This window comes from Cyprinus carpio, chromosome A20 (assembly GCF_018340385.1).
Source record: "Cyprinus carpio isolate SPL01 chromosome A20, ASM1834038v1, whole genome shotgun sequence".
In the NCBI taxonomy this organism is placed as follows: domain Eukaryota; kingdom Metazoa; phylum Chordata; class Actinopteri; order Cypriniformes; family Cyprinidae; genus Cyprinus; species Cyprinus carpio.
Genome location: NC_056591.1, coordinates 2,458,889 through 2,482,445, shown reverse-complemented (window position 1 = coordinate 2,482,445; position 23,557 = coordinate 2,458,889). Strand labels below are relative to the sequence as shown.

The 23,557-nt window shown below is 37.7% G+C and overlaps 1 protein-coding gene across 1 annotated transcript in view; it reads right to left on the bottom strand.

Moving 5' to 3' along the window:
* The window catches only part of LOC109108300 (cGMP-dependent protein kinase 1-like), a 34,874-nt gene extending 21,059 nt beyond the window's left edge, over window positions 1-13,815 (bottom strand). Inside the window, exons 1-5 of the mRNA XM_042777213.1 lie at window positions 13,242-13,815; window positions 10,437-10,611; window positions 10,281-10,343; window positions 7,511-7,637; window positions 6,853-7,019 (exon numbers count right to left, since the gene is read on the bottom strand). Of these exons, the coding sequence (XP_042633147.1) occupies window positions 6,853-7,019; window positions 7,511-7,637; window positions 10,281-10,343; window positions 10,437-10,530 (451 nt within the window). The 5' untranslated portion in view covers window positions 10,531-10,611; window positions 13,242-13,815. The remainder of the gene's footprint in view (window positions 1-6,852; window positions 7,020-7,510; window positions 7,638-10,280; window positions 10,344-10,436; window positions 10,612-13,241) is intronic.
* Window positions 13,816-23,557: the final 9,742 nt, after the last annotated feature.

Here is a 23,557-nt window from a genome sequence, read left to right as displayed (position 1 = left end):
TTTCGATTTCACCACGAAACACACAGCTTCTTCACAACATGGCGGAGGCGGCAGCAACAATAAAATTACTCCTTCTTTCTTTGCGTGAACATTTGGGCGGCGTTATGCAAATCTTCCCACATAGTGACGTAGACATGTGGGGGTGTGTTTGGATGAGTTGTTTCAGGGGGGCGTGGACGAGTCTTAACTTTTATAAAGAATATCTTGGATTTGAGACTTTATTCACACAAACCTTATAAAACTCAAAAATTAAAATAAAACTTGAAATTGCAGCATATGACCCCTTTAAAAAAAAGGCGCATATATTTTGTACAAAATTGTAAAAATGCTATTTTATCTCCAAATATGGGATTCAATCTTTTATATATCCATATATATATATATATATATACTTGTGGGGTTTCCAGTCAAAAATTACCAACCTACAAAAAATTTGCTTATAAATCTCGTTATGCTATTTTATCTCCAAATATGGGATTAAATCTTTTTTTCAACTTTTTTTCTTTCAGTTACGACAGGTTTTGTATTTAATTTTGATACTGACTGATTGTAGGCCTCATTGTTTTTGAGGTTATATTGGTCAAAAATGACAATTGAAAATGAATAGGGGAGATCAGAAATCTGAGAAAGAATTGTTCAATTGTACAATTTGTTCAGAAACAAAGAGGATCTCAATTGGATTCAAGTCTGGGGAACATGAGGGCCAGTCAATGGCATCAATGCCAGTGTCATCTAAAAACTGCACACTCTAGCCACTGAGGCCAGGCATTATCATGCACCAGGAGGAACCCAAGGCCCACTGCACCAGCATAAGACTCTTTCACATTTGTCAAGTGTTATATTAGACAGTAACTTGTCTTTTGAAAATCATATTTCCCATGTTACAAAAACAGCATTCTTCCATCTTATAAACATTGCCAAGCTATGAAACATGTTACCTGTTCCTGATGCAGAAAAGCTAGTTCATGCATTCATGACCTCTAGACTGGACTATTGTAATGCACTGCTAGGTGGTTGTCCTGCATCCTCAATAAACAAGCTACAGGTAGTCCAAAATGCAGCGGCTAGAGTCCTTACCAGGTCAAGAAAATATGATCATATTACCCCCCAATACTACAGTCTCTGCACTGGCTACCTATTAAGTTCCGTATCAGTTACAAAATATTATTACTTACTTACAAGGCCCTTAATGGCTTAGCTCCTGCTTACCTAACTAGTCTTCTACCACGCTACAAAACCCATCACGCTCCCTAAGGTCACAAAACGCTGGACTTTTGATAGTACTTAGCAAAGTCCACTAAGGAGGTAGAGCTTTTTCGCATTTGGCTCCCAAACTCTGGAATAGCCTTCCTGATAATGTTCGGGGTTCAGACACACTTCCTCTGTTTAAATCTAGATTAAAAACACACCTCTTTGGCCAAGCATTCAAATAATGCATCTCATAATTTTGGGCTGTTCTAATTTTGAACGCAGTTATATCTGATCAAATGCGCATTATTATTCTTTAGCTTGGGTTAAACTAATTAATTTTACTTGGCTGGAACAGCAGCTATGCTAATTATGTCTCTATTTGTTTCTCTGCTTTGCCACGGGATTTACATCTCGTGGTTACTAGGATTTACACAAGCTCCAGTCTGGATCCAGAACACCTGAGAAGAGATGATGGCAACCCCTCAGAGGACCTCAGATGATGCTAACCCAGAGACAACATACAGAACTACCACATTTTGCTATAAGTTTGATTGCATAATTGCTGTTAATAGTGTTAATCGTCTGTTTGTTTACGTCTTTTATTGATTTTTTCTGAACATTTCTGCCATATGCACATGAACTGACAGTCAACACTGATAAGCTACTACTAAATATTGTAGAAACTTAATTTTCTGTAAAGTTGCTTTGCAATGATTTGTATCGTAAAAAGCGCTATACAAATAAACTTGAATTGAATTGAATTGAATTGAAAAGAACCCTAAGCCTAACCCTAACCCTAACCCTAGGTTCAGATCAATGAATCAGTTTAAAAAATAAATACACAACCAGTCCTAATAGAAAGAAATCTAGTTGAGAAAAAGATTGAATCCAATATTAGGTGATAATATGGCATAGCAAGAGATTTATATGCTTTTTTTGTAAAATCAAAAAAAAAAAAAAAAAAAAACAGTCCCAATTGAAAGCAAACCAGATTAAATCTCATATTTGGTGATAATATAGCATAACAAGAGATTCAAAAGCTATTTTTTGTAGCCCAGTCATTTTTGACTGGGAACAACACGTGTAATTTTTATTTATTTATTTATTATTTATTTTATTATTATTAAATTTAAATTAAATTAAATTAAATTTATGCATTTAGCAGACGCTTTTATCCAAAGCGACTTACAGTGCATTCAGGCTATCAATTTTTACCTACCATTACTTATTATTAATAATTTTTTTTTTTTTTTTTTTTTTTTTTTTTTTTGATTTTGTACAAAATGAAAGCTTTTCAAAACAAATTTATTGGTTAAACATTAGAGCATGCTAGTGTGAAAAACAGTGCAAATTGTTTTCATATTTTAATATTAACAGAATTATGCACAACTGATGCTTTTTTTTCACTCAAAAACTGAGGTATGTAAGCTCAGATTAATCCTCAGATCATCATGTAGTTCATGTCAGTCATTAGTCTATTCCTCGCAGAAGTCCTCACTGTCACCACTCTCACGCTCTAACTCCAACAGCTCCTCTCACAGAAGGTCATCCTCACTCCCAACCAAAGCATCTAAGATGCAGCATCTTTTGAAGCCGTTGAGAATGCACTCCAGGGGCACTGCAGCCCATGCCTGAAGGATCCGTTCACCGCAGGCTTCTGTATTTTTCCAGATGGTGTGAGCAGCCACTCTGTGTATCTTCTTGTACAGATTATCTTTGAAAGGTTTGTTCACCAATACAACCAACACCTGTAGCTGACTTGTCACCGCCATATATGATCACTAGGTCAGCGTTCATTGCCCGCAGTTGAGTTTTGACAGGCGCAGTCACGTGTCCATGGAAAGTACAATGACAGGTGACAGATGTTGGCAGATTAAAAAAACACAGGTGTTTGATCCACATTGCCTAAGTGATCCAGGTGATATGAGTGTTTTCTCCTTAGGCCGATCACATAGCACTGAAAAGACAGCAGTTTCTCCCTGAAGTCGGAGGGCAAGTGCTGGGCAGGACTTTAGCTGGATGACAGCTCTGGTTATGAGCAGCCCCTCATTTATTTTTTCAGCTACTTAATGACACACTTGCCAGTCAATTTCCTCGAATCATCTGCTTTTAGGTAAGCTTTTCTTTGACTTAGCATTTTTAAGAGTGCCTTTTTGGGTTCGCCATCTTCTAATGTTACACTCTGGCATGCCATATTTCGTGGCTGTTTGAGAGTTGTTTCGGTTTAACCCATGAGCTTAAAGTTTGCATCATAACCTCTCCTCAGTTGCTGATTCACTTGCCTGACTTTTGAACCGCTCTGTTCAGGACTGTCCCTCGCCATCATGCAGTCCCCTGCACTGTAAACTAGTTTAAAGGGCCAGCTCGCTTCAGTCCTGGGGGGCACATTTTGTTCTAAACATATTTGGCACCACCTATTGTTGCGGGTGTGTTACTGACATGTAAAAGACCAGGGGTCTCCAAACTCGGTCCTGGAGGGCATGGCTATAGCCAGCTATGAGGTCACCGAGGTCCAGACCTCTGTATTTATTTCAAGGTGTACTTTGTAAAATAATTGCCTAATATAGTATAAGCTCATCTTAGGTGCTGCAAAGATATTGCACAGCACCAAGGTTAAACCACCCACCTCATATGAGTTACAGTATTTGAGATAACCATATACAACAATATTTGAGATACCCAATCAAATCAAAGTAGACAGGCTTTATGTTCACAGAAGCTGCAAATTTCAATGCGACGCTTCAGTTAAGTTTTTCATAAAGTGTGAGATAAGATGCAAAAGTTGCCAAACATTTCATAATTTGTCTGCTGTTTTATTATAGGAATGTTAAACGACTAACAAAATAATCAGGAATGCAAACTAATATAAACTTGTCTAATTTCGCCATTTTGAATTGAAAATTGTCCCTATATTGGCATGATTCATGTAATGCTATTCATAACTGTCAATATGAAGGGACAAGAAACTGTTAACGAAGCCATTTTCATATTAGGCATATGATTAATAATGAATTGTGAATGTATTAAACTTAAATACGCAGCTTTCCTGCTAGCCTTCAGTAAAGATAATGTGTCGTTAACCCAATATCAATAGGGAAGGGACCTAACCTGACCTTTGGTAATTATAATACCCTGGCCACGGCCCTGCTGGAGAGCTGGTGTCCTGCAGAGTTTAGCTTCAACCCTAATTAAACTAGCCCGATCTCATGAAAGTGCGTATAAATAGTACACCATATAAAAAAGAAATTCGTGGTATTGATACGCAAAAATTGACTTTGGTGTGCATATGCTACGCGATGGGTAGGTTTAGGGTTGTGGGGTGGGTATGGTAACCTGCGTATCACACGCCATCAAATTTCATGCATATGCATGGAAAACTGCGTATTCTGCAGCCCATGCCTGAAGGATCCGTTCACCGCAGGCTTCTGTATTTTTCCAGATGGTGTGAGCAGCCACTCTGTGTATCTTCTTGTACAGATTATCTTTGAAAGGTTTGTTCACCAATACAACCAACACCTGTAGCTGACTTGTCACCGCCATATATGATCACTAGGTCAGCGTTCATTGCCCGCAGTTGAGTTTTGACAGGCGCAGTCACGTGTCCATGGAAAGTACAATGACAGGTGACAGATGTTGGCAAGATTAAAAACACAGGTGTTTGATCCACATTGCCTAAGTGATCCAGGTGATATGAGTGTTTTCTCCTTAGGCCGATCACATAGCACTGAAAAGACAGCAGTTTCTCCCTGAAGTCGGAGGGCAAGTGCTGGGCAGGACTTTAGCTGGATGACAGCTCTGGTTATGAGCAGCCCCTCATTTATTTTTTTCAGCTACTTAATGACACACTTGCCAGTCAATTTCCTCGAATCATCTGCTTTTAGGTAAGCTTTTCTTTGACTTAGCATTTTTAAGAGTGCCTTTTTGGGTTCGCCATCTTCTAATGTTACACTCTGGCATGCCATATTTCGTGGCTGTTTGAGAGTTGTTTCCGTTTAACACCATGAGCTTAAAGTTTGCATCATAACCTCTCCTCAGTTGCTGATTCACTTGCCTGACTTTTGAACCGCTCTGTTCAGGACTGTCCCTCGCCATCATGCAGTCCCCTGCACTGTAAACTAGTTTAAAGGGCCAGCTCGCTTCAGTCCTGGGGGGCACATTTTGTTCTAAACATATTTGGCACCACCTATTGTTGCGGGTGTGTTATTGACATGTAAAAGACCAGGGGTCTCCAAACTCGGTCCTGGAGGGCATGGCTATAGCCAGCTATGAGGTCACCGAGGTCCAGACCTCTGTATTTTTTCAAGGTGTACTTTGTAAAATAATTGCCTAATATAGTATAAGCTCATCTTAGGTGCTGCAAAGATATTGCACAGCACCAAGGTTAAACCACCCACCTCATATGAGTTACAGTATTTGAGATAACCATATACAGACAATATTTGAGATACCCAATCAAATCAAAGTAGACAGGCTTTATGTTCACAGAAGCTGCAAATTTCAATGCGACGCTTCAGTTAAGTTTTTCATAAAGTGTGAGATAAGATGCAAGTTGCCAAACATTTCATAATTTGTCTGCTGTTTTATTATAGGAATGTTAAACGACTAACAAAATAATCAGGAATGCAAACTAATAAACTTGTCTAATTTCGCCATTTTGAATTGAAAATTGTCCTATATTGGCATGATTCATGTAATGCTATTCATAACTGTCAATATGAAGGGACAAGAAACTGTTAACGAAGCCATTTTCATATTAGGCATATGATTAATAATGAATTGTGAATGTATTAAACTTAAATACGCAGCTTTCCTGGTAGCCTTCAGTAAAGTAATGTGTCGTTAACCCAATATCAATAGGGAAGGGACCTAACCTGACCTTTGGTAATTATAATACCCTGGCCACGGCCCTGCTGGAGAGCTGGTGTCCTGCAGAGTTTAGCTTCAACCCTAATTAAACTAGCCCGATCTCATGAAAGTGCGTATAAATAGTACACCATATAAAAAAGAAAATTCGTGGTATTGATACGCAAAAATGTACTTTGGTGTGCATATGCTACGCGATGGGTAGGTTAAGGGTTGTGGGGTAGATACACATCATATGCATGCGAAAACTGCGTATTATATGCACGCCATCAAATTTCACATCATATGCATGCGAAAACTGCGTATTATATGCACGCCAAACACATCTTACTAGGCATACTAGAAACTTCCAGGCAGGTGTGTTGAGCCAATTTAGGAGCTAAACTCTTCCTGGTCTAGACAGTGAATATAAGATGACCCCATTTTCGCAGATGCATTTCCAAGAAAAAAAAAAACACTGTCTTATATTCAGAACAATACAGTAGCATATTAGAATGATTTCTGAGGAATCATATGAAACTGAAGAGTGGAGAAATGGCTGCTGAAGAATTCAGCTTTACCATCACAGGAAGAAAGTACATTTTAAAATTTTTATAATATTTCCCAATAATGTTATTTTTGCTGTATTTTTATCAAATAAATGCAGCCTTGGTGAGCATTAGAGACTTCTTTCAATAATATTTTAAAAATCGTATAATATTTAGAAGCCAAAAATAGTAAGGGTGTTATGCTGGTATGCATTTCTGAATTTAGTAACAGTTAACTTATGTTAAGTTATGTCTTCTTATATATACACACCAAAGACAATGTACATGCTGTCTCCCTCTGTGCCCTCTCGGATGATGTCATCACCAGGGCGACAGTCCATAACCTTCATCAGGTCAACCATCATACTGATCTGCTCCTCATCCAGACGACGGAGGAAGTCATTCTTACCAATGGCCTTCACGATCTGAGCTTTCTCACTGATGGCCAGACACATATAAACAAATCACAACTTTTGGGGTTAGTAAAACAAAAAGCATTTATTAAGTTATTTTGAGACTGGACTATACCACTGCTGTTTAATTATGCCTTTTTCAGACTGTCAGTAAAAATCTGATTTTTTGCATATCCAGATATTATCCAAATAGATTTTGAGAGGAAAAAAAAAAAAAAAAAAACATTATTATTATTATTTTTTTTTTTTTTCAAAATATGATTCAAAGCACATACAGAGGTGGCTTGAAATTTTGAAAGCCTCATCACATACGTGGGTACATAAGTGTTGTAACCAGAGCAACTCATGGAGATAAGTCAGTTATGCCTGGATACACAAATCTGATTTGATCATATGCAATTACGTGCAGGACACTCTGCCTGAAAAGATCTGATTTGAGAAAAAATCCAATTTGGCTGCAGTCTGAACATTACCTTACATTCACAGGGTTCTTGATTAGTATGTGTATAAAGTAACCTGGCAGATTTTTTGACTCTGTTGGCAGTGATTTCCAGGACCTCTGGTACTCGCTCCGGGGCCATGACAGCTGCCCGACTCTGTCGAACCTCAGGCATCTCATTACTGTTTTGTTGAGGTGCACAATCTGACAGACAACATTAGAAGTGAGTCAATGTATAAAACTTATAAAACTTTATACACACTTAAGATCAGCCTGAAATGATCAGGGATATTATGAAAAATCAACTTGAGCTGAATGTTTTTAACATTAGGATATACAAAATGGCAGATGCTACACAGTTAGCTCTTGTCGTTAATTCTCCATCCATGTATTCTGATCACCAAAAAGGCATCACTGATATGTTAAAGGGGTCATATGATGCTGCTAAAAAGAACATTATTTTGTGTATTTGGTGTAAAGAAATGTGTTTATGTGGTTTATTATTGTGGTACCTCTATGACCCGCCTTCTGAAACACATCGATTTTTACAAAGCTCATCAGTCTGAAAAGCAAGGTGTGCTGTGATTGGCCAGCTATCCAGTGTGTTGTGATTGGCCGAATACCTCAAGCATGTGAGGGAAATGTTACACCCCTTAACATATTGTGATGCCCTGTTCGGCCGGAGCGACGAGACATAAACATTAAAACCCATTATTAAATGTGATATAAACATGATGTCACACATGTAATCTAACATGATCATCTGACATGAAACAGCATCAAAACTGTATGGAATAAAATGTCGACCGATGAAGAGATAATAATTACAGTCAAGCTTTGGGGTGTTGATCTACTCCATCTACGTTTTGATTATCATTCTGAATCCAATTCATAGTCTATATTCAGCTTTTTGTTCAAAATGTTATTTCTTTATTTTTTATGAAACTTACTTAAGTGTTTACATAAAGAATGCATGAAGCTAGAATAAAATGTTTTTGTTAACAAGCAGATAACCTTTTCTTTCTTTGGATGTTTTGTATGTTCAGATATTCATATAACAAAATATATACAAATTAATACCTAAATAGGGACATATTAGTATACTTAAAGTATGATGTAAAGTTCATTTAAAGAAAACTTACGAGTATACTTGCAGTAAAAAACTACTAAACTAGTAGTTTACTTAGACTATACTTTAAAGTGTACAAAGCATTTAATTAGTAAACTATCAGTATACCGATAAGTTCACTTTTAGTATAATTGCAGTACAAACTACAAACATAGAGGTAAACTAGTTGTGTACTCAAAGTTTGCTACTGTTATACTTAAAGTATACTTAAAAGTATACTTTTATATACTAGAAAGTGGGCCAATTTAGTCACAAGGAGTATTGAAACAGTACACTTACAAGTATACTACTAGAACACTGATATTTGTATACCTGCTACATAAAGTATACTTAAAAATATACTTGAACTTTACTTAAGTATACTTAATAAAATAAACTTGAAGTATACTACCTTTTTTTGGTAAGGGTAGAGCCATTTTGCCAATTCTGAGCAGTATGCTCATTCTGTATCAGCCGCGCCACAAGGATACGTTTTTTTACGTGTATTTATGCTTTAGTTTGAAAGCAAACAGCGCATCGGCGCATTGCAGCTGACACAGAAGATTGTACGCCATCTGCGTACTGCTCAGAATTGCCAAAATGGTGCTACGCTGATTTGGAAAGACACAGAGGAGAGGAATAGTTGAATAAAGTCGTTATTTTTGTTTTCTTTGTATACAAAAAGTATTCTCGTCGCTTCATAACGTTACGGTTGAATCACTGATGGCAGATGGAGTATTCTGACGATGTTTTTCATACTTTCCTGGACCTTGACACTGTTATTTATTTGGCAGTCTATGGGACAGTCTCAAGCCTCCCTGTTTTCATCCAAAATATCTTAAATTGTGTTCCGAAGAAGAACAAAGCTTTTACGGGTTTGGAACGACATGGGGTTAAGTGATTAATGACAAAATTTTCATTTTGGGATGGAGTAATCCTTTAAGTGTTATTTTGTGTGTTTTTACACAAGATTAACAGAGAGAGACATAAGTTAGTACTTAAATGTTGTGTTATGTCAGGATTTACATAGGTTTCTGTTATGTTGGTTTTGTAGTGTTACTGTTGTGGTGAAGAGTAGAGCCTGTGGTTAGGTTTAGGATGCACAGCAAAACTTAAAGTCTGTATATACTGATGATGTTTGACTATTTACATGTAAGTATTGTGAGTCTTTTTGGTAAGTACATTAGTGCATGCCATTGTGCTGTTGCTAACTGGCACTTATCTATAAAAATCTCAATGAATGTTTTCATAATGGAAACAAGTTGTATATAATTATCATTGTGATGAGTGGGGTGGGATCATAGATGTGAGGCTTGGCTTGGCTCCCATGGCTCTCAGCCCCGCCCCACTTGTCATAAAAATTTAAAGCTCTACTATCTTTAAAAAAATTGAGTTTGTTTACTCAAATGTTTTGACGCAATAGGTTTCCTCAAATGTTTTGAGTATTCTTAACTTAGCGGGTTTACAGTGTGGTTGAAAGAATATCTCTTTGGATTTGAGACTTTAGTCTTTGCAACTTTACAGATCTTCTTTATGAACCAAGAGCTTGTAACACTCCAAAGAGAAAGGAAAAATTGAAATTGCATCGCATGACCCCTTTAAAATATGAATTGTGCTGGCTTTAGGCAAAAACCTTTGTCATTTAACATAAAAAAAATTATAATCTGTATTATTAACAACATATGAAGGAAGCAGATGAAAGAGGATGCAGATATAGTCATTAGTCTGATCTGTCTTACCAAGCTCATCCAGTTGTCCTTGCAGAATCTGTAACAATCTCTCTTTCTGTTCAAGCTGTCTCTCTGTAATAAGAAAACAATATTCTAGTGTGCATTAAAATGTACATTCACATTAGATAAACACTGAAAAAAGTCAAGGCTCAGATCTTGTCTTACTCAGCTCTTTGTTCTGGTTCTGGAGTTCCTGGTTGAGCTGGCATTCTTTCTCCAGCATTTGTCGTAATTTCTTGATTTGTGCTTCCATTGGCATGATGAGATTCACCTTTACTAGAGCAGCGTGACACTGACAAAGAGCAGTATAAACTCACACGTCACACTGACAACTATTAACCTGTAAATTAAAAAACAAAATGTAAAAATGCAGATTGCAAGAATGAAATGTAGTCTTCAAAATGATGAATGAACATCAGTGACAGTGACAAAAAGACACACAACAAAAACATTTTAGGAATAGAGTGAAATTAAAACACATTCTAATGTTCTAATTTCTAATTGGAGGAAAAGCTGAGATTTCTTTACCCAGATGTGTTAAAATGGATGGGATTGACATAAGTTTATCAGCGAAACACAGATTTAACCTCTTGTTCTGACCCGATATTGATTTAATGACTAAGTTACATAGATTAAATTTGCATCAGTATGTCTTTGCAAAGCAATCATGACCAATATGAAACCAGATTCAGGAGCATTTAGGACTTATGTTGTAGTAGTTACAGTATGCATAGTTCCTGTATCAGTCCAACTGGAAATAGTACTACAAAGTAATGAGATGATATAAACAAGCACTTTTGAGAAACATATAATCACTGAATTTATAAGAAGGTTTTCAGAAAAGCACTAATACTGTTTAATTATTGCCATTCAGAATGAACTGATACGATGGATTCTCACATGATAAAATCCACTAATTACCTTTTGTGCTTAATACCAAAATATACTGCACAACATACAGGTCTTCCAGCCAGTTTCTATCAAATCTCTGGAACTAAGCCATAATGTGGCAGAAAGATATATAACGATAAAATAACGCATGTCACACCTCTGTTCAGTCATTTGCCATTGATATTTGCCTACAAAACCACCACTGGCTCTGAGTCTGCATCCCTTTACCTAAATTCACTACTTCAGACTAATATGCCCTACAGAATCTTGCATTCTGCAAGTGAACATCGCATTATAGTGCCAACCCAAAGAGGCACAAAATCACTCTCACAGACTTTTACATGAACTGTTCCCTGCTCGTGGAACGACCTGCCCAACTTGATCCGAGCAGCTAAGTCTTTAGCCATCTTCAAGAAATGGCTAAAAACTACATCTCTTCCCTCTACACCTGAACCTCTAACACTAGCACTTTCTATTCTGTTTCGATGTCTACTTGTTTTCTTTTTATTTATTAAAAAAACATGAACCTCTAACCTCTTCTTTTATTAAATATACTGTGTGTGTGTATATATATATATATATATATATATATATATATATATATATATATATATATATAACTATACTCTAACTCTATTTCTGTTCTATCTGCTTTTCTTTTTTTATTATTTAAAAAAAAAAACAATAACTTGACCCTCTAACATTACCTCTGTCTATTCTATTTAAAAAAATTAAATCAAAATAAACCCTTACATGTACTGCGTTAGACTAACCGGGACTTGTCACAGCATTTACATATTGTTGCACTTTTGCTGGTTTGATTGCTGCTATTGTTCTCATTTGTAAGTCACTTTGGATAAAAGAGTCTGCTAAATGATTAAATGTAAATGTAAAGTAAATGTACTAGCAGGTTGTTTTAGGTAACATTAATAGTAGCTAGTGCATGAGTATTGTAGGTGGAACAGTTGGTTCACTTATTGGGTGCTGGGGGCCACCTAAGAGCTCAGACACATTTTAAACACTGGTGCTTAAAGAAAACTACACAGCAGAAGTGCTATGTGAAATAATCAAAAGGGAAGATGAGATAAAATTAAAAATCCCATCTTGTAAAAAAAAAAAAAAAAAAAAAAAAAAAAAACGGATAAAATTATAGGCATTTTATTTTAATAAAATATTTTTTTTTTTATTACAGGTTATTTTGAATGCATTCCTTAAAAGTTTAGATATGGGGAGCTTTACATTTTGTGCTATGATAACTAAATTTGCAAATGTTTCTGTTTATCTCCCTTCATTACATCAGCCAGTGTGTCATCAGCCATCACCAGATGGACAGAAATCAGAATTACAAAGTACACATTTCCTCTAATTTCTTCTGTGTTTTTTACACAGCCAGTCACAAAAAAGACTATTTTAAAAACAGTTCTGTGTTTAATTTTTTCCCTGTGCTAGTCAGTTATTGTAGTATTGTCTATTTCAGATAAACTTGCTTCTAAATCTCATGTAGAAACAAAACAAACTCTAAATGGACACTTTTGGACAGTTTCTTCCTGTTGACATGGACAGTTCTTGACCAGAATAAGCTTCAAATTGGGCCAGATTTTATGCTGCTAGTTAAAAGGCTAACTAGGAATGACTTCCATTTAAATGGCATCCATTTTATAAAGCAGTGTGTTTGATAGAAGCATTTCAAAACCATTGTTAACCTCTGAGGAAATGATTAGCTAGCCTTATTACCCTCTATGCTGTACACTTTATGAGTGAAGAGGCGGTCAGGGTCTACTGAAATCCTGCTCATGCCCAGCCATCACCATTGCTAAAGAAAATTGGAGGGTTTAGATAGGGTTGGTGGATAACACTATTGTTTACACTGGTGCAGAGATATAAAATGATCTTTGGATTAAAGCTCTCTGTCCTGTCACGTGTCTAGAATATTGCCAGTTGTAAGATGTAGTAGATAAATGAAAGGTCCTTGACAGAGCACAGCTACAGGTACACACTGCTAATCCGTGCAAATAATACCAGTTTGTCATCTCTCCTGAGCATAATCAAATCTCTGTTTTAATTCTTAATGAAACCTACCTGAACATTCACGCTGTCACTCCCTCCAGATCGATGTGTGTTCTGGCAGAAAGATCAGCTTGATGGGTATAAATCATTAACCTGACGCTCCACCCTTCTGCACAGGTAAAAAAGGAAAAAGTGGTTATGCTAGAACAGAACCATAAGAAATTTTTCATGCTTAGACATTACACTTTCAGCAGATTTATAGTAGCTTTCAGTTATGTTTTATCAACTTCAGATGTGTCTCCTAACATTCCATTAAGAGAAATAACATAAAGGACTCAAAGAACAGTAATGGAGGCTAATGAGAAAAGCTCCTAATTTGTAATCCATTCCAAAACCTTATTAGTTTATATTGAACAATCCTGCGTCAATCCATCACTGTTATTATAATGTACCCACTTATACACAGCAAAGCAGGCCTGCATACACTAGGAGTAAAATATGCCAGCATCACATCAGCCAAAACAGTCCCTAATCAGTATTGTGAAGGAGAATTTTCAAGTGTGCCTAAAACAAAGAATATTATATAGAAATGAAAGAAAAATGAAGAATGGTTTAAAGTTTTGTACAGCACTTAGCTTGTCTGAAAACACGTCTGGGTGTCACTGCAGAATCGCTTTTATTAGAAGGTCAAAAGTCACTTTTCTTCAACAGTGAAAATAGTTTTGTCCAGAAGGGCTGGGTTTTTTTTTTTTTTTTACAATGACCAATGGCAATGTCACATTCTGCTTTTTATACTGCACTGGCATATTTACATACCTTTGCAATAAATCAGCTCACCTGAGAATGTAGAATAGTTACAACATAACCCCATAAATATTTTGATGGGGTCAGGGCCTTAAAATTGGCATAAATAAATGATGTATCAATAATTAAAGGACAAAAAGAAAAATGTATAGATTTTGAATATACTGGAAATATAATTATCAATATTAAGATTCCATTATATTGCAGGGAAAAATATCAAGACTGAATTAATTGAATTAATATTTTACTTCAGTTAAACTATTGCATTCTCCTTTGTAGCTGCCTTAATGAAAAACTATATTTCAAAAGATTCATGTTGTAAAATAATCTGCCATTCACCAGAGTTTTATTTTGCCTCATTTGAATTCCTGCATCTCCTCTTGCAATATCCTGGTGGGTGTCATTGCTACAGTAATAAATGGCTATGCTTCTAAAATATTACTAACCTGTGATTTTTTTTTTTTTTTTTTTTTTTTTTTGTAAAAAATGTTTTTTAATCTGGCATTCACAAAACTTGTTTTACCTTAGCTAACCAGCTGTATTTCCTCTTGCAACAACCAGGTGGCCATCCAGGTTGTCTTATCTATTCTACTCGATGTCAAAATATATACAGTATTAATTCAAAGTACAGGTTTGTACAACAGAGAACGGAGAAGCTGCAGCTGCCCTTTTTCTTCCTCGAGAGCCTTGAGAAGTTTTTTATTTTTATTTTATTTATTTTCTAATGAATGAATATATGTATATATGTGTGCATGTGTGTGTTTCTGTTTGCGCACAGCTTTCCCTGTCAAACAAATAAAAAAATCAAGATATCAGGTCAGGTTGGGAAATACTGACAGACTGTCGAGTTCCGATGACTTCCGCGTCTTCGTGCTAGCGCAAGCACACAGCAGTATAGCACGATGGATCGGCAATGCACATTACAGACAAAAGGCAAAAATACAAACGACAAACGACAAAAGGCAAACATAGTTAAAGGGTTAGTTCCCCCAAAAATTAAAATTAGCCTATAAATTACTCACCCTCAAGTCATCCTAGGTGTATATGACTTTCTTCATTCAGATGAATCCAGTCGGTGTTATATTTAAAATTGTCTTTGATCTTTCAAGCTGTTTCATGGCACTCAGCAGGTGTTGCATGCATCAGTCCAAAAGAAGTGAAATAAAAAGCACCCATCCTTAATTAAAAGTGTCTCACACGGCTCCGGGGGGTGAACAAAGGCCTCCTGTAGCAAATCGATGTGTCTTTGTAAGAAAAGTATCCATATTCAAAATATAATATTTATTTTAATGTAGCTTGCGCTCACTGTTGTACACTGAAGCAGTTCCGGGCGGATGACGTATGAGTTCAGCTTTGCGCTTTTCCTAAAAATGCAAATGAGCTCTGCTCACCCCGCCTCTCTTCCGAGCTGCTCTCTGAGGGACTGTTTACTTAAGCCGCATTCATTGTGAAACGTGCATATTATTTTTCATTGTAAAAATTTATAATCACTTCTTCTGTTGGTAAAGCTGTATCACGAATGATTCGCGCAAAGATAGTCGGTTTTAGGTAGATTGGGGGCGCATCCTCTTCAAAAAACAAACGTAATCCACTGCACCTTCAGCGGCTCAGATGTCAATAGTAAATGACAACTGCTATGTTCATTATTACATCCAACAACAGAACACCTCACACCGCTTAGGAGTCATTCTTGTCTACATCTGCTCCAGCGGTGAAACAATGGCGAACTGATAACACTCACTCAGGGCGGGTCTAAGGTAAAACGCCAGTCCAGTCTGTGCTGAAACACTACTGTCAATCAAACTATCATGGGAGGGGCCTGTCTGTGTGACGTCACAAAGACAGGCATCTGAGATTGGCTCGATTTGAGAAAAGGGAAATGATGAAAGAGATTACAAAAAAAAAACACTGGGTGGATTTTTATCATTATAGGGTGGTTGTCTACACACACTGCCAACACACATTTAGGTTCAAACAGCATGTAAAAGCGCATGTAACATCCGATGACCACTTAAATGGGTATAAATTGTAGTGTTTTTTGTTGTTGTTGTTGTTGTTGTTGTTTTTTTAAGAAAAAAAAAACAGTTAAGACCATTTTATTTTTACAATTTATTCACTTAAGGGTGAGGGTGTTATGTTCATCTGAGTAACATTTATTTTGAGTCCCTAGGTGGTGTTAAGAGGGAATTTCCAACTCGTGGGAGCTGTGTGACGTCATTGGGGATTCCTGATAAATAGGCGATGGCGGTGACAATGGCAGTCTCTCTCTCATTCCTATTGTTCCTCACAGTCGCCTCTCTCTTCGCTTCTCTGGAGCAATTCAGTCTTTTTTGTTATAGTTTAATTTGGGATTCTGTGCATTTGTTGATTCTTTGAGTGATCTGGTATTCAGTGTTATTTGTTTTTTCTTTTTTCTTGTTTGTTTTCAAATCAGTAACGGTAGTGGATTTATTCATAAGCTCACTATAAATATGGTTATGGGACTTAACAATAAGCTTGAGAATATTTTACAAAGTGTGAGTAAAACTGAATTGAAACAGTAGTTTCAATGAAAAGGCTAGCTGAACTTTTCTTGAGAATTTCTAATTAAGCCACCAATAATTGTGTGGCCTTTACCTAAAATTTTGCTGTTAAATGTACTTGCAGTGTCTATTTTTTTCTTAAGTAAATCCTACTCCAATTTTTTTTTTTCAGTGTATACCATGAGAATAACATGAAAATTCAAAGAGCTGAAACAAAATCGCCCAATGCGTTGCTAAACAATTAGTACTATACACAGTCAACGTGCAATGTACAGCACAGAAGATATGAATTTGTTTTTTCTTTCTTTTTTTAAATTAAGAATATTTTTTCCTTATTAAAGTATTAAAATATTTATTTTATGTAAAAAAGATTAAACATGTATATACACTCTCAGAAAAAAAAGCTGTCGCTTTCAAAAGGTATGAATATGCAGTATTTAGGTACTAATATGTGCCTTTAAAGTATTAAATATCATTTAGGGATAAATAGAAAGGTACAAGGTGTCTTTTTAAAGGATACCACCCCAGTGACTTCATTTGTACCTTCTTTCTGAGAGTGTACATATGTATACATATTTACAGTAGGTGTAGTTAGAGACATCAGGGTCATGCTAACCTTGACCTCTTGAGTTTGACTAACACTTTAGTGCCCCCTGCTGGTGCAACAGCTACCAGTTTAAGTTCTCAATTATGTCTGAAAGATGAGGGCTGCATGTCCTGCCGTCACTTCTGTCCAGCTCCATTATTTATAAAATATATGTATGTTATATATTATATACATATATATAATATATATGTTATATACATGTTATTCAAACACAGTATGGGAAAGCTCAAAGGAACAACATTTTGCTGAAATAGAAAGTTTTTGTAACATTATAAATGCCATGTAGTGTCAGTTTAATAAATTTAATGCAGCCTTGCTGAATAAAAGTATCAATTTCTTAAATAATTTTTTATAGATAGATAGATAGATAGATAGATAGATAGATAGATAGATAGATAGATAGATAGATAGATAGATAGATAATCAGAAATCTTTTTATAATGTTAATGATTTCTGGAGGAGCATGTGACACTAAAGACTGGAAAAAATGATTCTAAAAAAATTCAGCTTTGCGTCACAGAAATAAATTGCATTTTAAACTACATTACAATAGAAAACAGTTATTTAAAATTGCACTTTGTTTAATGGAAGAGACTTCCTTTAAAAACATTTTAAAAATTTGTACCGATCTAAAACATTTGAATGGCATTGTTTATATATATATGTATGTAAACTATATATATAATATTGAACTGACAGGGTAGTGTTAGATGGGAGGTGGGGATCATGGGTGGGTGAGTTTAACAGATTTAGTGTCATCTTTCAGACTGGGGGGTAAGATAATATGTATCAACCATGCTAATCCTCTGATCCCTTACTTCTTCCCCTCTACTTACCTTCTATTGAAACCTCTTTTTACGACTTACTGTCTGCCAGTTATAGCAGTTTTTTTCTGCATTATCCAGATTAAAGCTAATGCCATGTTTGTGTGGTCGTTTTGAGGGTTTCAGGGTCAAACACAGACGCTGTCACCAGACATGCATAATTAACTCTAGCCACCAGCCCACCTAGTCAAAACACAACAAAACTTACCAGGACAAGCATGGAGTAATCTTTTCTTATTTTCGTAAACTAGTCTACAGTACATATCTGAGTATTAGTTGGTCATTTAGTTGATTTGTTCTTAAACCTTAAATTACACAACATTGTTGAACAAAAAGTGCAAAAAATTTACATTTACATGCTTTATACTTTTTTTGCACTTATTACAAAGAAAGGTGATTAACAGAAACCTGAAACTAGTTGATAATCCAATGTAAAACAATCACATAAATATCAAATTAATGTTTTATTTTAAAAGTTTAATTTATCAAATACTGACTAATTTGCAGTCTTGAGTAGCATATAATGCACAGTATAGCAGTAAATGACTGAAAAAGATCTTTTGTTCATTTTGTCTTAATGCTGTATGTCTTTGCACAGGTGGGAGGTATGTCTACATTACAGACAGTTTACCAGATTAGTCAAATCTGCTAATCTGACACCAGATTATTGTGGTAGAATCAGCCTCTTAATCCAGTGAGTAGTCTGTTAATCACGCACAGACATGGCTGCATGTCCCATGCACAAACACAGGTGCATATCTATATTCACATTCATATGCATGTTCACATATAAATCACACACACAAACACAAAATGTGCTTTTGCAAAACTCAATTCAAAGATAGAAAATGGCTAAATACACAATTTCTGTAGAAAACATTTTGGTTATGTATGTAACCCTCATTCCCTGAAGATGTTACGTCGACTCTGACGTTAGGGGTCTTACTTAAGAGCTCCAATCACCTCTTTATAAGAAACAGCCAATGACAATTGGTAAGTGGAATTTGTATGCCAAGATGGTGGTGTGCATCCACTCAATCAGGTTTATACTGAGGAGCCGAGAGCGCATCCCAGGATTAAGCACAGTTCACAGTTGTGCCATGAGGGACATAATGTCGCCGTTCCCTCCTTCAGGGAATGAGGGTTACATACATAACTGAGACGTTCCCTGAGCGCCACAACCAGAACTGTGTTACAAAAATTAAAGGTGCAGGTGCTGACAAGCAAGCATGGCAAGTCAGATGCACCTCAAACTGTAACCTACCCAATGCCCCATAAGCCAGATCACATATCAAGTATACAGGCTAACCAGGGAAGCCGAAAAAAGGTTGTCCCGACATTCACACAATACTAGATTTCAGCAACCACTGGGGTGCGGAGACACATCCAAATAGGAATTTGATAGTAAGACTGGTTGCAGCACAATCTAACAAACTGTCGTTGATGCCAGTTCAGGGGGACACAACAGGGGCTGACAGTAAAAAACTATCCAGTAAAGACATGGGTGTACCAAGGGAAACTGTACTGTGGAAGAACATAAGGATTACCAAGGAAATCACATGTATGGCACCTAGTTCAGTAAAGGGGGTGATTAATGGCATGCAGCCCAAGTACTGGATGCAGCAAAAGACTCCTCCACTGAGTCTGAAAAGGTTGCAGGAGGAAATTGACCAGGATACACCAGATGGGGAACTTACTGGTAGAAGCTAAGGTGCACATATCCTAGCTAGAGGAATGGCACCGCAAGCGAGACACTGAGTCACTCCACCTTCAAATTTCCTGTTCGTACCCAACACATGGGAGGAAACTGGCTCAACCCAAAGATTATAGAATCTCGCAAAGGTATTAGGTGTCACCCATCCCACAGCTCTGCAGCTGTATGCTAGAGAGGCGCTGTATGCCAACGTCCAGGAGGAGGCAACACTCCGAGTGAAATGAGCTCTTATCTCCAGGGGGCACGACTTGTCTTTTGCCTGGCACACCAAGGTGATGGCATCCACTAGCCAGGGTCTCGACGAGAGGAACACCAATCAAAGAACAGACCCCACTTTAGAGCATAGGCCTGCCTGGTAGAGGGGGCCCTAGCCTAAGTGATAATATCTTATCACAGCCTATGAGAGACCATTGAGGTCCACTGCGTCTCGTCCAGAAGCCAAACCTGCAGGTTCCACAGATCGGGACGTGGGTGCCAAATAGTGCCCTGCTCCTGAGAAAGAAGGTCCTTCCTCTGGGGGATTCTAAAGGGAGGGACTGTCGCGATTGGAAAACCAGGTCTGGGTGGGTCAATATGGCGCAACCAGCAGGACCTGCTCCCCGTCCTCCCTGATCTTGCAGTCTGTGCAAGGAGGCTCACTGAGGGAAAGGTGTACTTGAAGAACAACTGACAGTATGAGGATTCCTAGGAAGCAAACAGGTCCACCTAGTCTTCCCTGAGTTGACTCCAAACCAGCTGGACCACCTGGGAATGGAGTCTTCCTTCTCCCAGAAAGGTAAGCTGTTTTGAGAGCACATCGGCTGTACGATTGAACTCCAACAGAACATGAATGGCAAGCAGTGATTTAAGCCACATCTGATGACTGGCGAGTTGTGACATGTGACAAGAGCCTACCCCCCACTCATCCCCCTCCCCCCAGAGCGTCCTTTAGGCATCTGTCGTGACAACAACATGCCTCAACACTTGCTCCAAGGGCACATCTGCCCATAGAAAAGCAAGGTCCGACCACGGGCTGAAAAAGCAGCAACAAGCCAGGGTAACGTGACCCCTTGAGTGCCGCTTGAGTGCCGCTCCGCAATGCACATCTCAGGACTCAGCTGTGCAGCCAGTGCTGAAGCGCTCTCATATGTAACAACCCAATTAGCGTAACTGCAGCTACAGATGCCATATGCCCTAGGAGCCTCTGAAATTGCTTTAGAGGAACAGCCCTTTTCCCCCTGAACAAATTCAGGCAGTTCAGCACCAACTGAGCATGCTCGTTCATGAGACGTGCTGTCATGTTGACCAATTCCAGCTCCTTACCAACAAAAGAGATGCTCTGCACAGGGGAGAGCTTGCACTTCTGAGAAAAGAGATGCTCTGCACTGGGGAGAGCTGGCTGAGATGCTGAAGCACCATAGCACTGTGCTCGCACAACAGATCTCACGAGTGAGCTAATATAAGCCAGTCTTGGAGATAGTTGAGGACTTGGATGCCCTTTTCCCAAAGTGTGCACAGGGCACACTCCGCGACTTTTGTAAAGACAGGGGACAGCCTGAAGGGGAGGACTTTGTACTGATACGCCGACCCTCAAAAGCAAATGGAGGAATCCTGGTATCGAACGCATGAAAGAATGCACTTCTGTATCAACATTTTGAACGGAAGCCGGTGAAGGGACCGATTCAAGACTCACAGATCCAGGATAGGTTGTAACCCACCACTTTTCTTGGGTACGATGAATTAAGGACTATGAAATGCAGATTTCATCTCATGTGGAAGAACAGGCTCTATTGCATCCTTCACCAGGCCCCCAAATTCTGAGCAAGCTGCACCATAGGGATGATTCCTGACGTACCCATGGTGGGGCAGCAGAGGGGAGGAAGAGGACCAAACCTGGGAAGCATGGCGTCCCTAAGTAGAGGCAGAGGAGAAGCTCTTACTTGACTCCCGATTGTGCAGCTGCCAAAGTCAGGGGCTGCTTAGTAGAGTCTTCAGCATCAGAGGAAAATAGCCCCTTCTCTGATGCTGCGATCAACATCTTATCCTCCTCAGGAGTCCCGTATGAGACTCTGGGTCTGCAGCGGAGCAAACCGGCACCATCATCTGGGAGCTTGACGGCGCTACACTGGGAAGAACAGGATTTCCATAGGGGCTGGCCCAGCAGAACATTCCTGACAGTGATCCTCAGGTCTCCCTTGTCCCTAACCAATGCAGCCCTGAGATCTTCATGACCAGAGGAACCAGACTGGGTAGAGCTTGAGGGAAGCCTCATAATGAAGGAGACCCATGACCTCAATGTAGCCATGGATATGCGCTCCCAATGCAGGTATGAACCATCCACAAAATCAATCTCAGCATGTTTGCAGAGCAGACACATGAGACAGGGATCGTGTCCGTCATCTGAGGTAAGGAAACTGATGAAGCACATGGTTGGAAAGACACTTCACCAAAATGAATCAGTAAAAAGAGTTACACTAATAAGTGTAATGCACTCTTTGGTGAATTAAAACCAATGGTCTGTTTGACCATCTGACACGTCAATTTCTGATTTAACTAATGTCATTAGTTTAAGGCAGGACTATCAGTTTCTCTGTTCAGTGACAAATGAGGGGAGTATTGATGAAACTCGTTCTATAGGAGTCATTAGTGATGCTTGCATCACTATTATTAAGTCACCTACTTGTTTCTACTTTGCATCATACTTTGGTAAATGATGCTTCAAATTGTGTAGATTATTAAAGAGATGGTAGCTATAACTTTTATAAACATTCAAGCAATCGATGCTCACCTTGCAGACACCTTGCAGAAGTTAAAAGATCTAATTGTAACTGTAATTCAGTTTGGATATAATAGCACATAAATTATTACCTTTAATTTAAGATCAATTCAAAATCACGTGATTACACATTAAAAATGTAATATTACATAAAATATGAATGTGAATTGCTGTGTGAAGAACAGTAATGCTTGGTCTAGGAAGCATGTGCATGTAATTCTATCTAGGATTAATCCCTATACAATATTTTCTTGGGACGCTGCACCAACTGGGTGTACTGGATGAAATAGATAATCTGTAGCTTGTAACAGTGTTAGAGTGGATTAGGACATGTATCCACAGGACCAGATGGGGACACAGTGATGGGGTGCTGGAGGGTTTGCTTGTTCACTTTGGAATTTGCATTAAAATGCATAATTCTAGAGTTCTATAAATAAAAACACCATCAGTTTTGTTTTACTAGAAAAAAATCTTCCATTCTGGCTGTACAAATTTGCTTGGCTTTCTTTCTTGGATTTGCACACCTAAATCTTCTCATTCTACTTGACCTCATTTGAGCTTCACATTCTACTTAAAATCATTTCATTTTATGTTTGGGGTAAAATCAGGGCGTTTGCAGGTTTTTGTTACTGGATATTAAGTAATCCCAATTCCATTTGTACTTGTGTGTGTCCTTACTTAACCATATTTTGGGGACAAATTTGAATCCAAAAGTGAGCTAAACCTGACAAAAATGGAATGTCCCCATTTAGATAGCTAAGGAAACGTGCGTGTGTGTGTGTGTGTGTGTGTGTGTGTGTGAATTTTACTGGAGTACTGGTACTGGTGATTTGTGGTTCTTTTCAAATTATTATTCAACAATGTATTAAATTAAATATCAGACCTACAGTACATATGTTTACATAGAACATAAAATAATAATTTTCAATCCCTTTCACTGATTGATGTGCTGTTATGTATAAACAATTTTATAAACTGTTAGATATATAAGTTTATTGTAATGACTGTTTTAAAAATACAGTTTTCAAGAACGTTAATTTCAAGATCCACTGAGAAGTTCTTATATGTACTCTTGTGTCTAATGTGTGTGTCAGAGAGATTACATATCTCACTGTATTACTCCCAGTGTCTAAATCAGATTTACTAAGGCATTATTACTGTG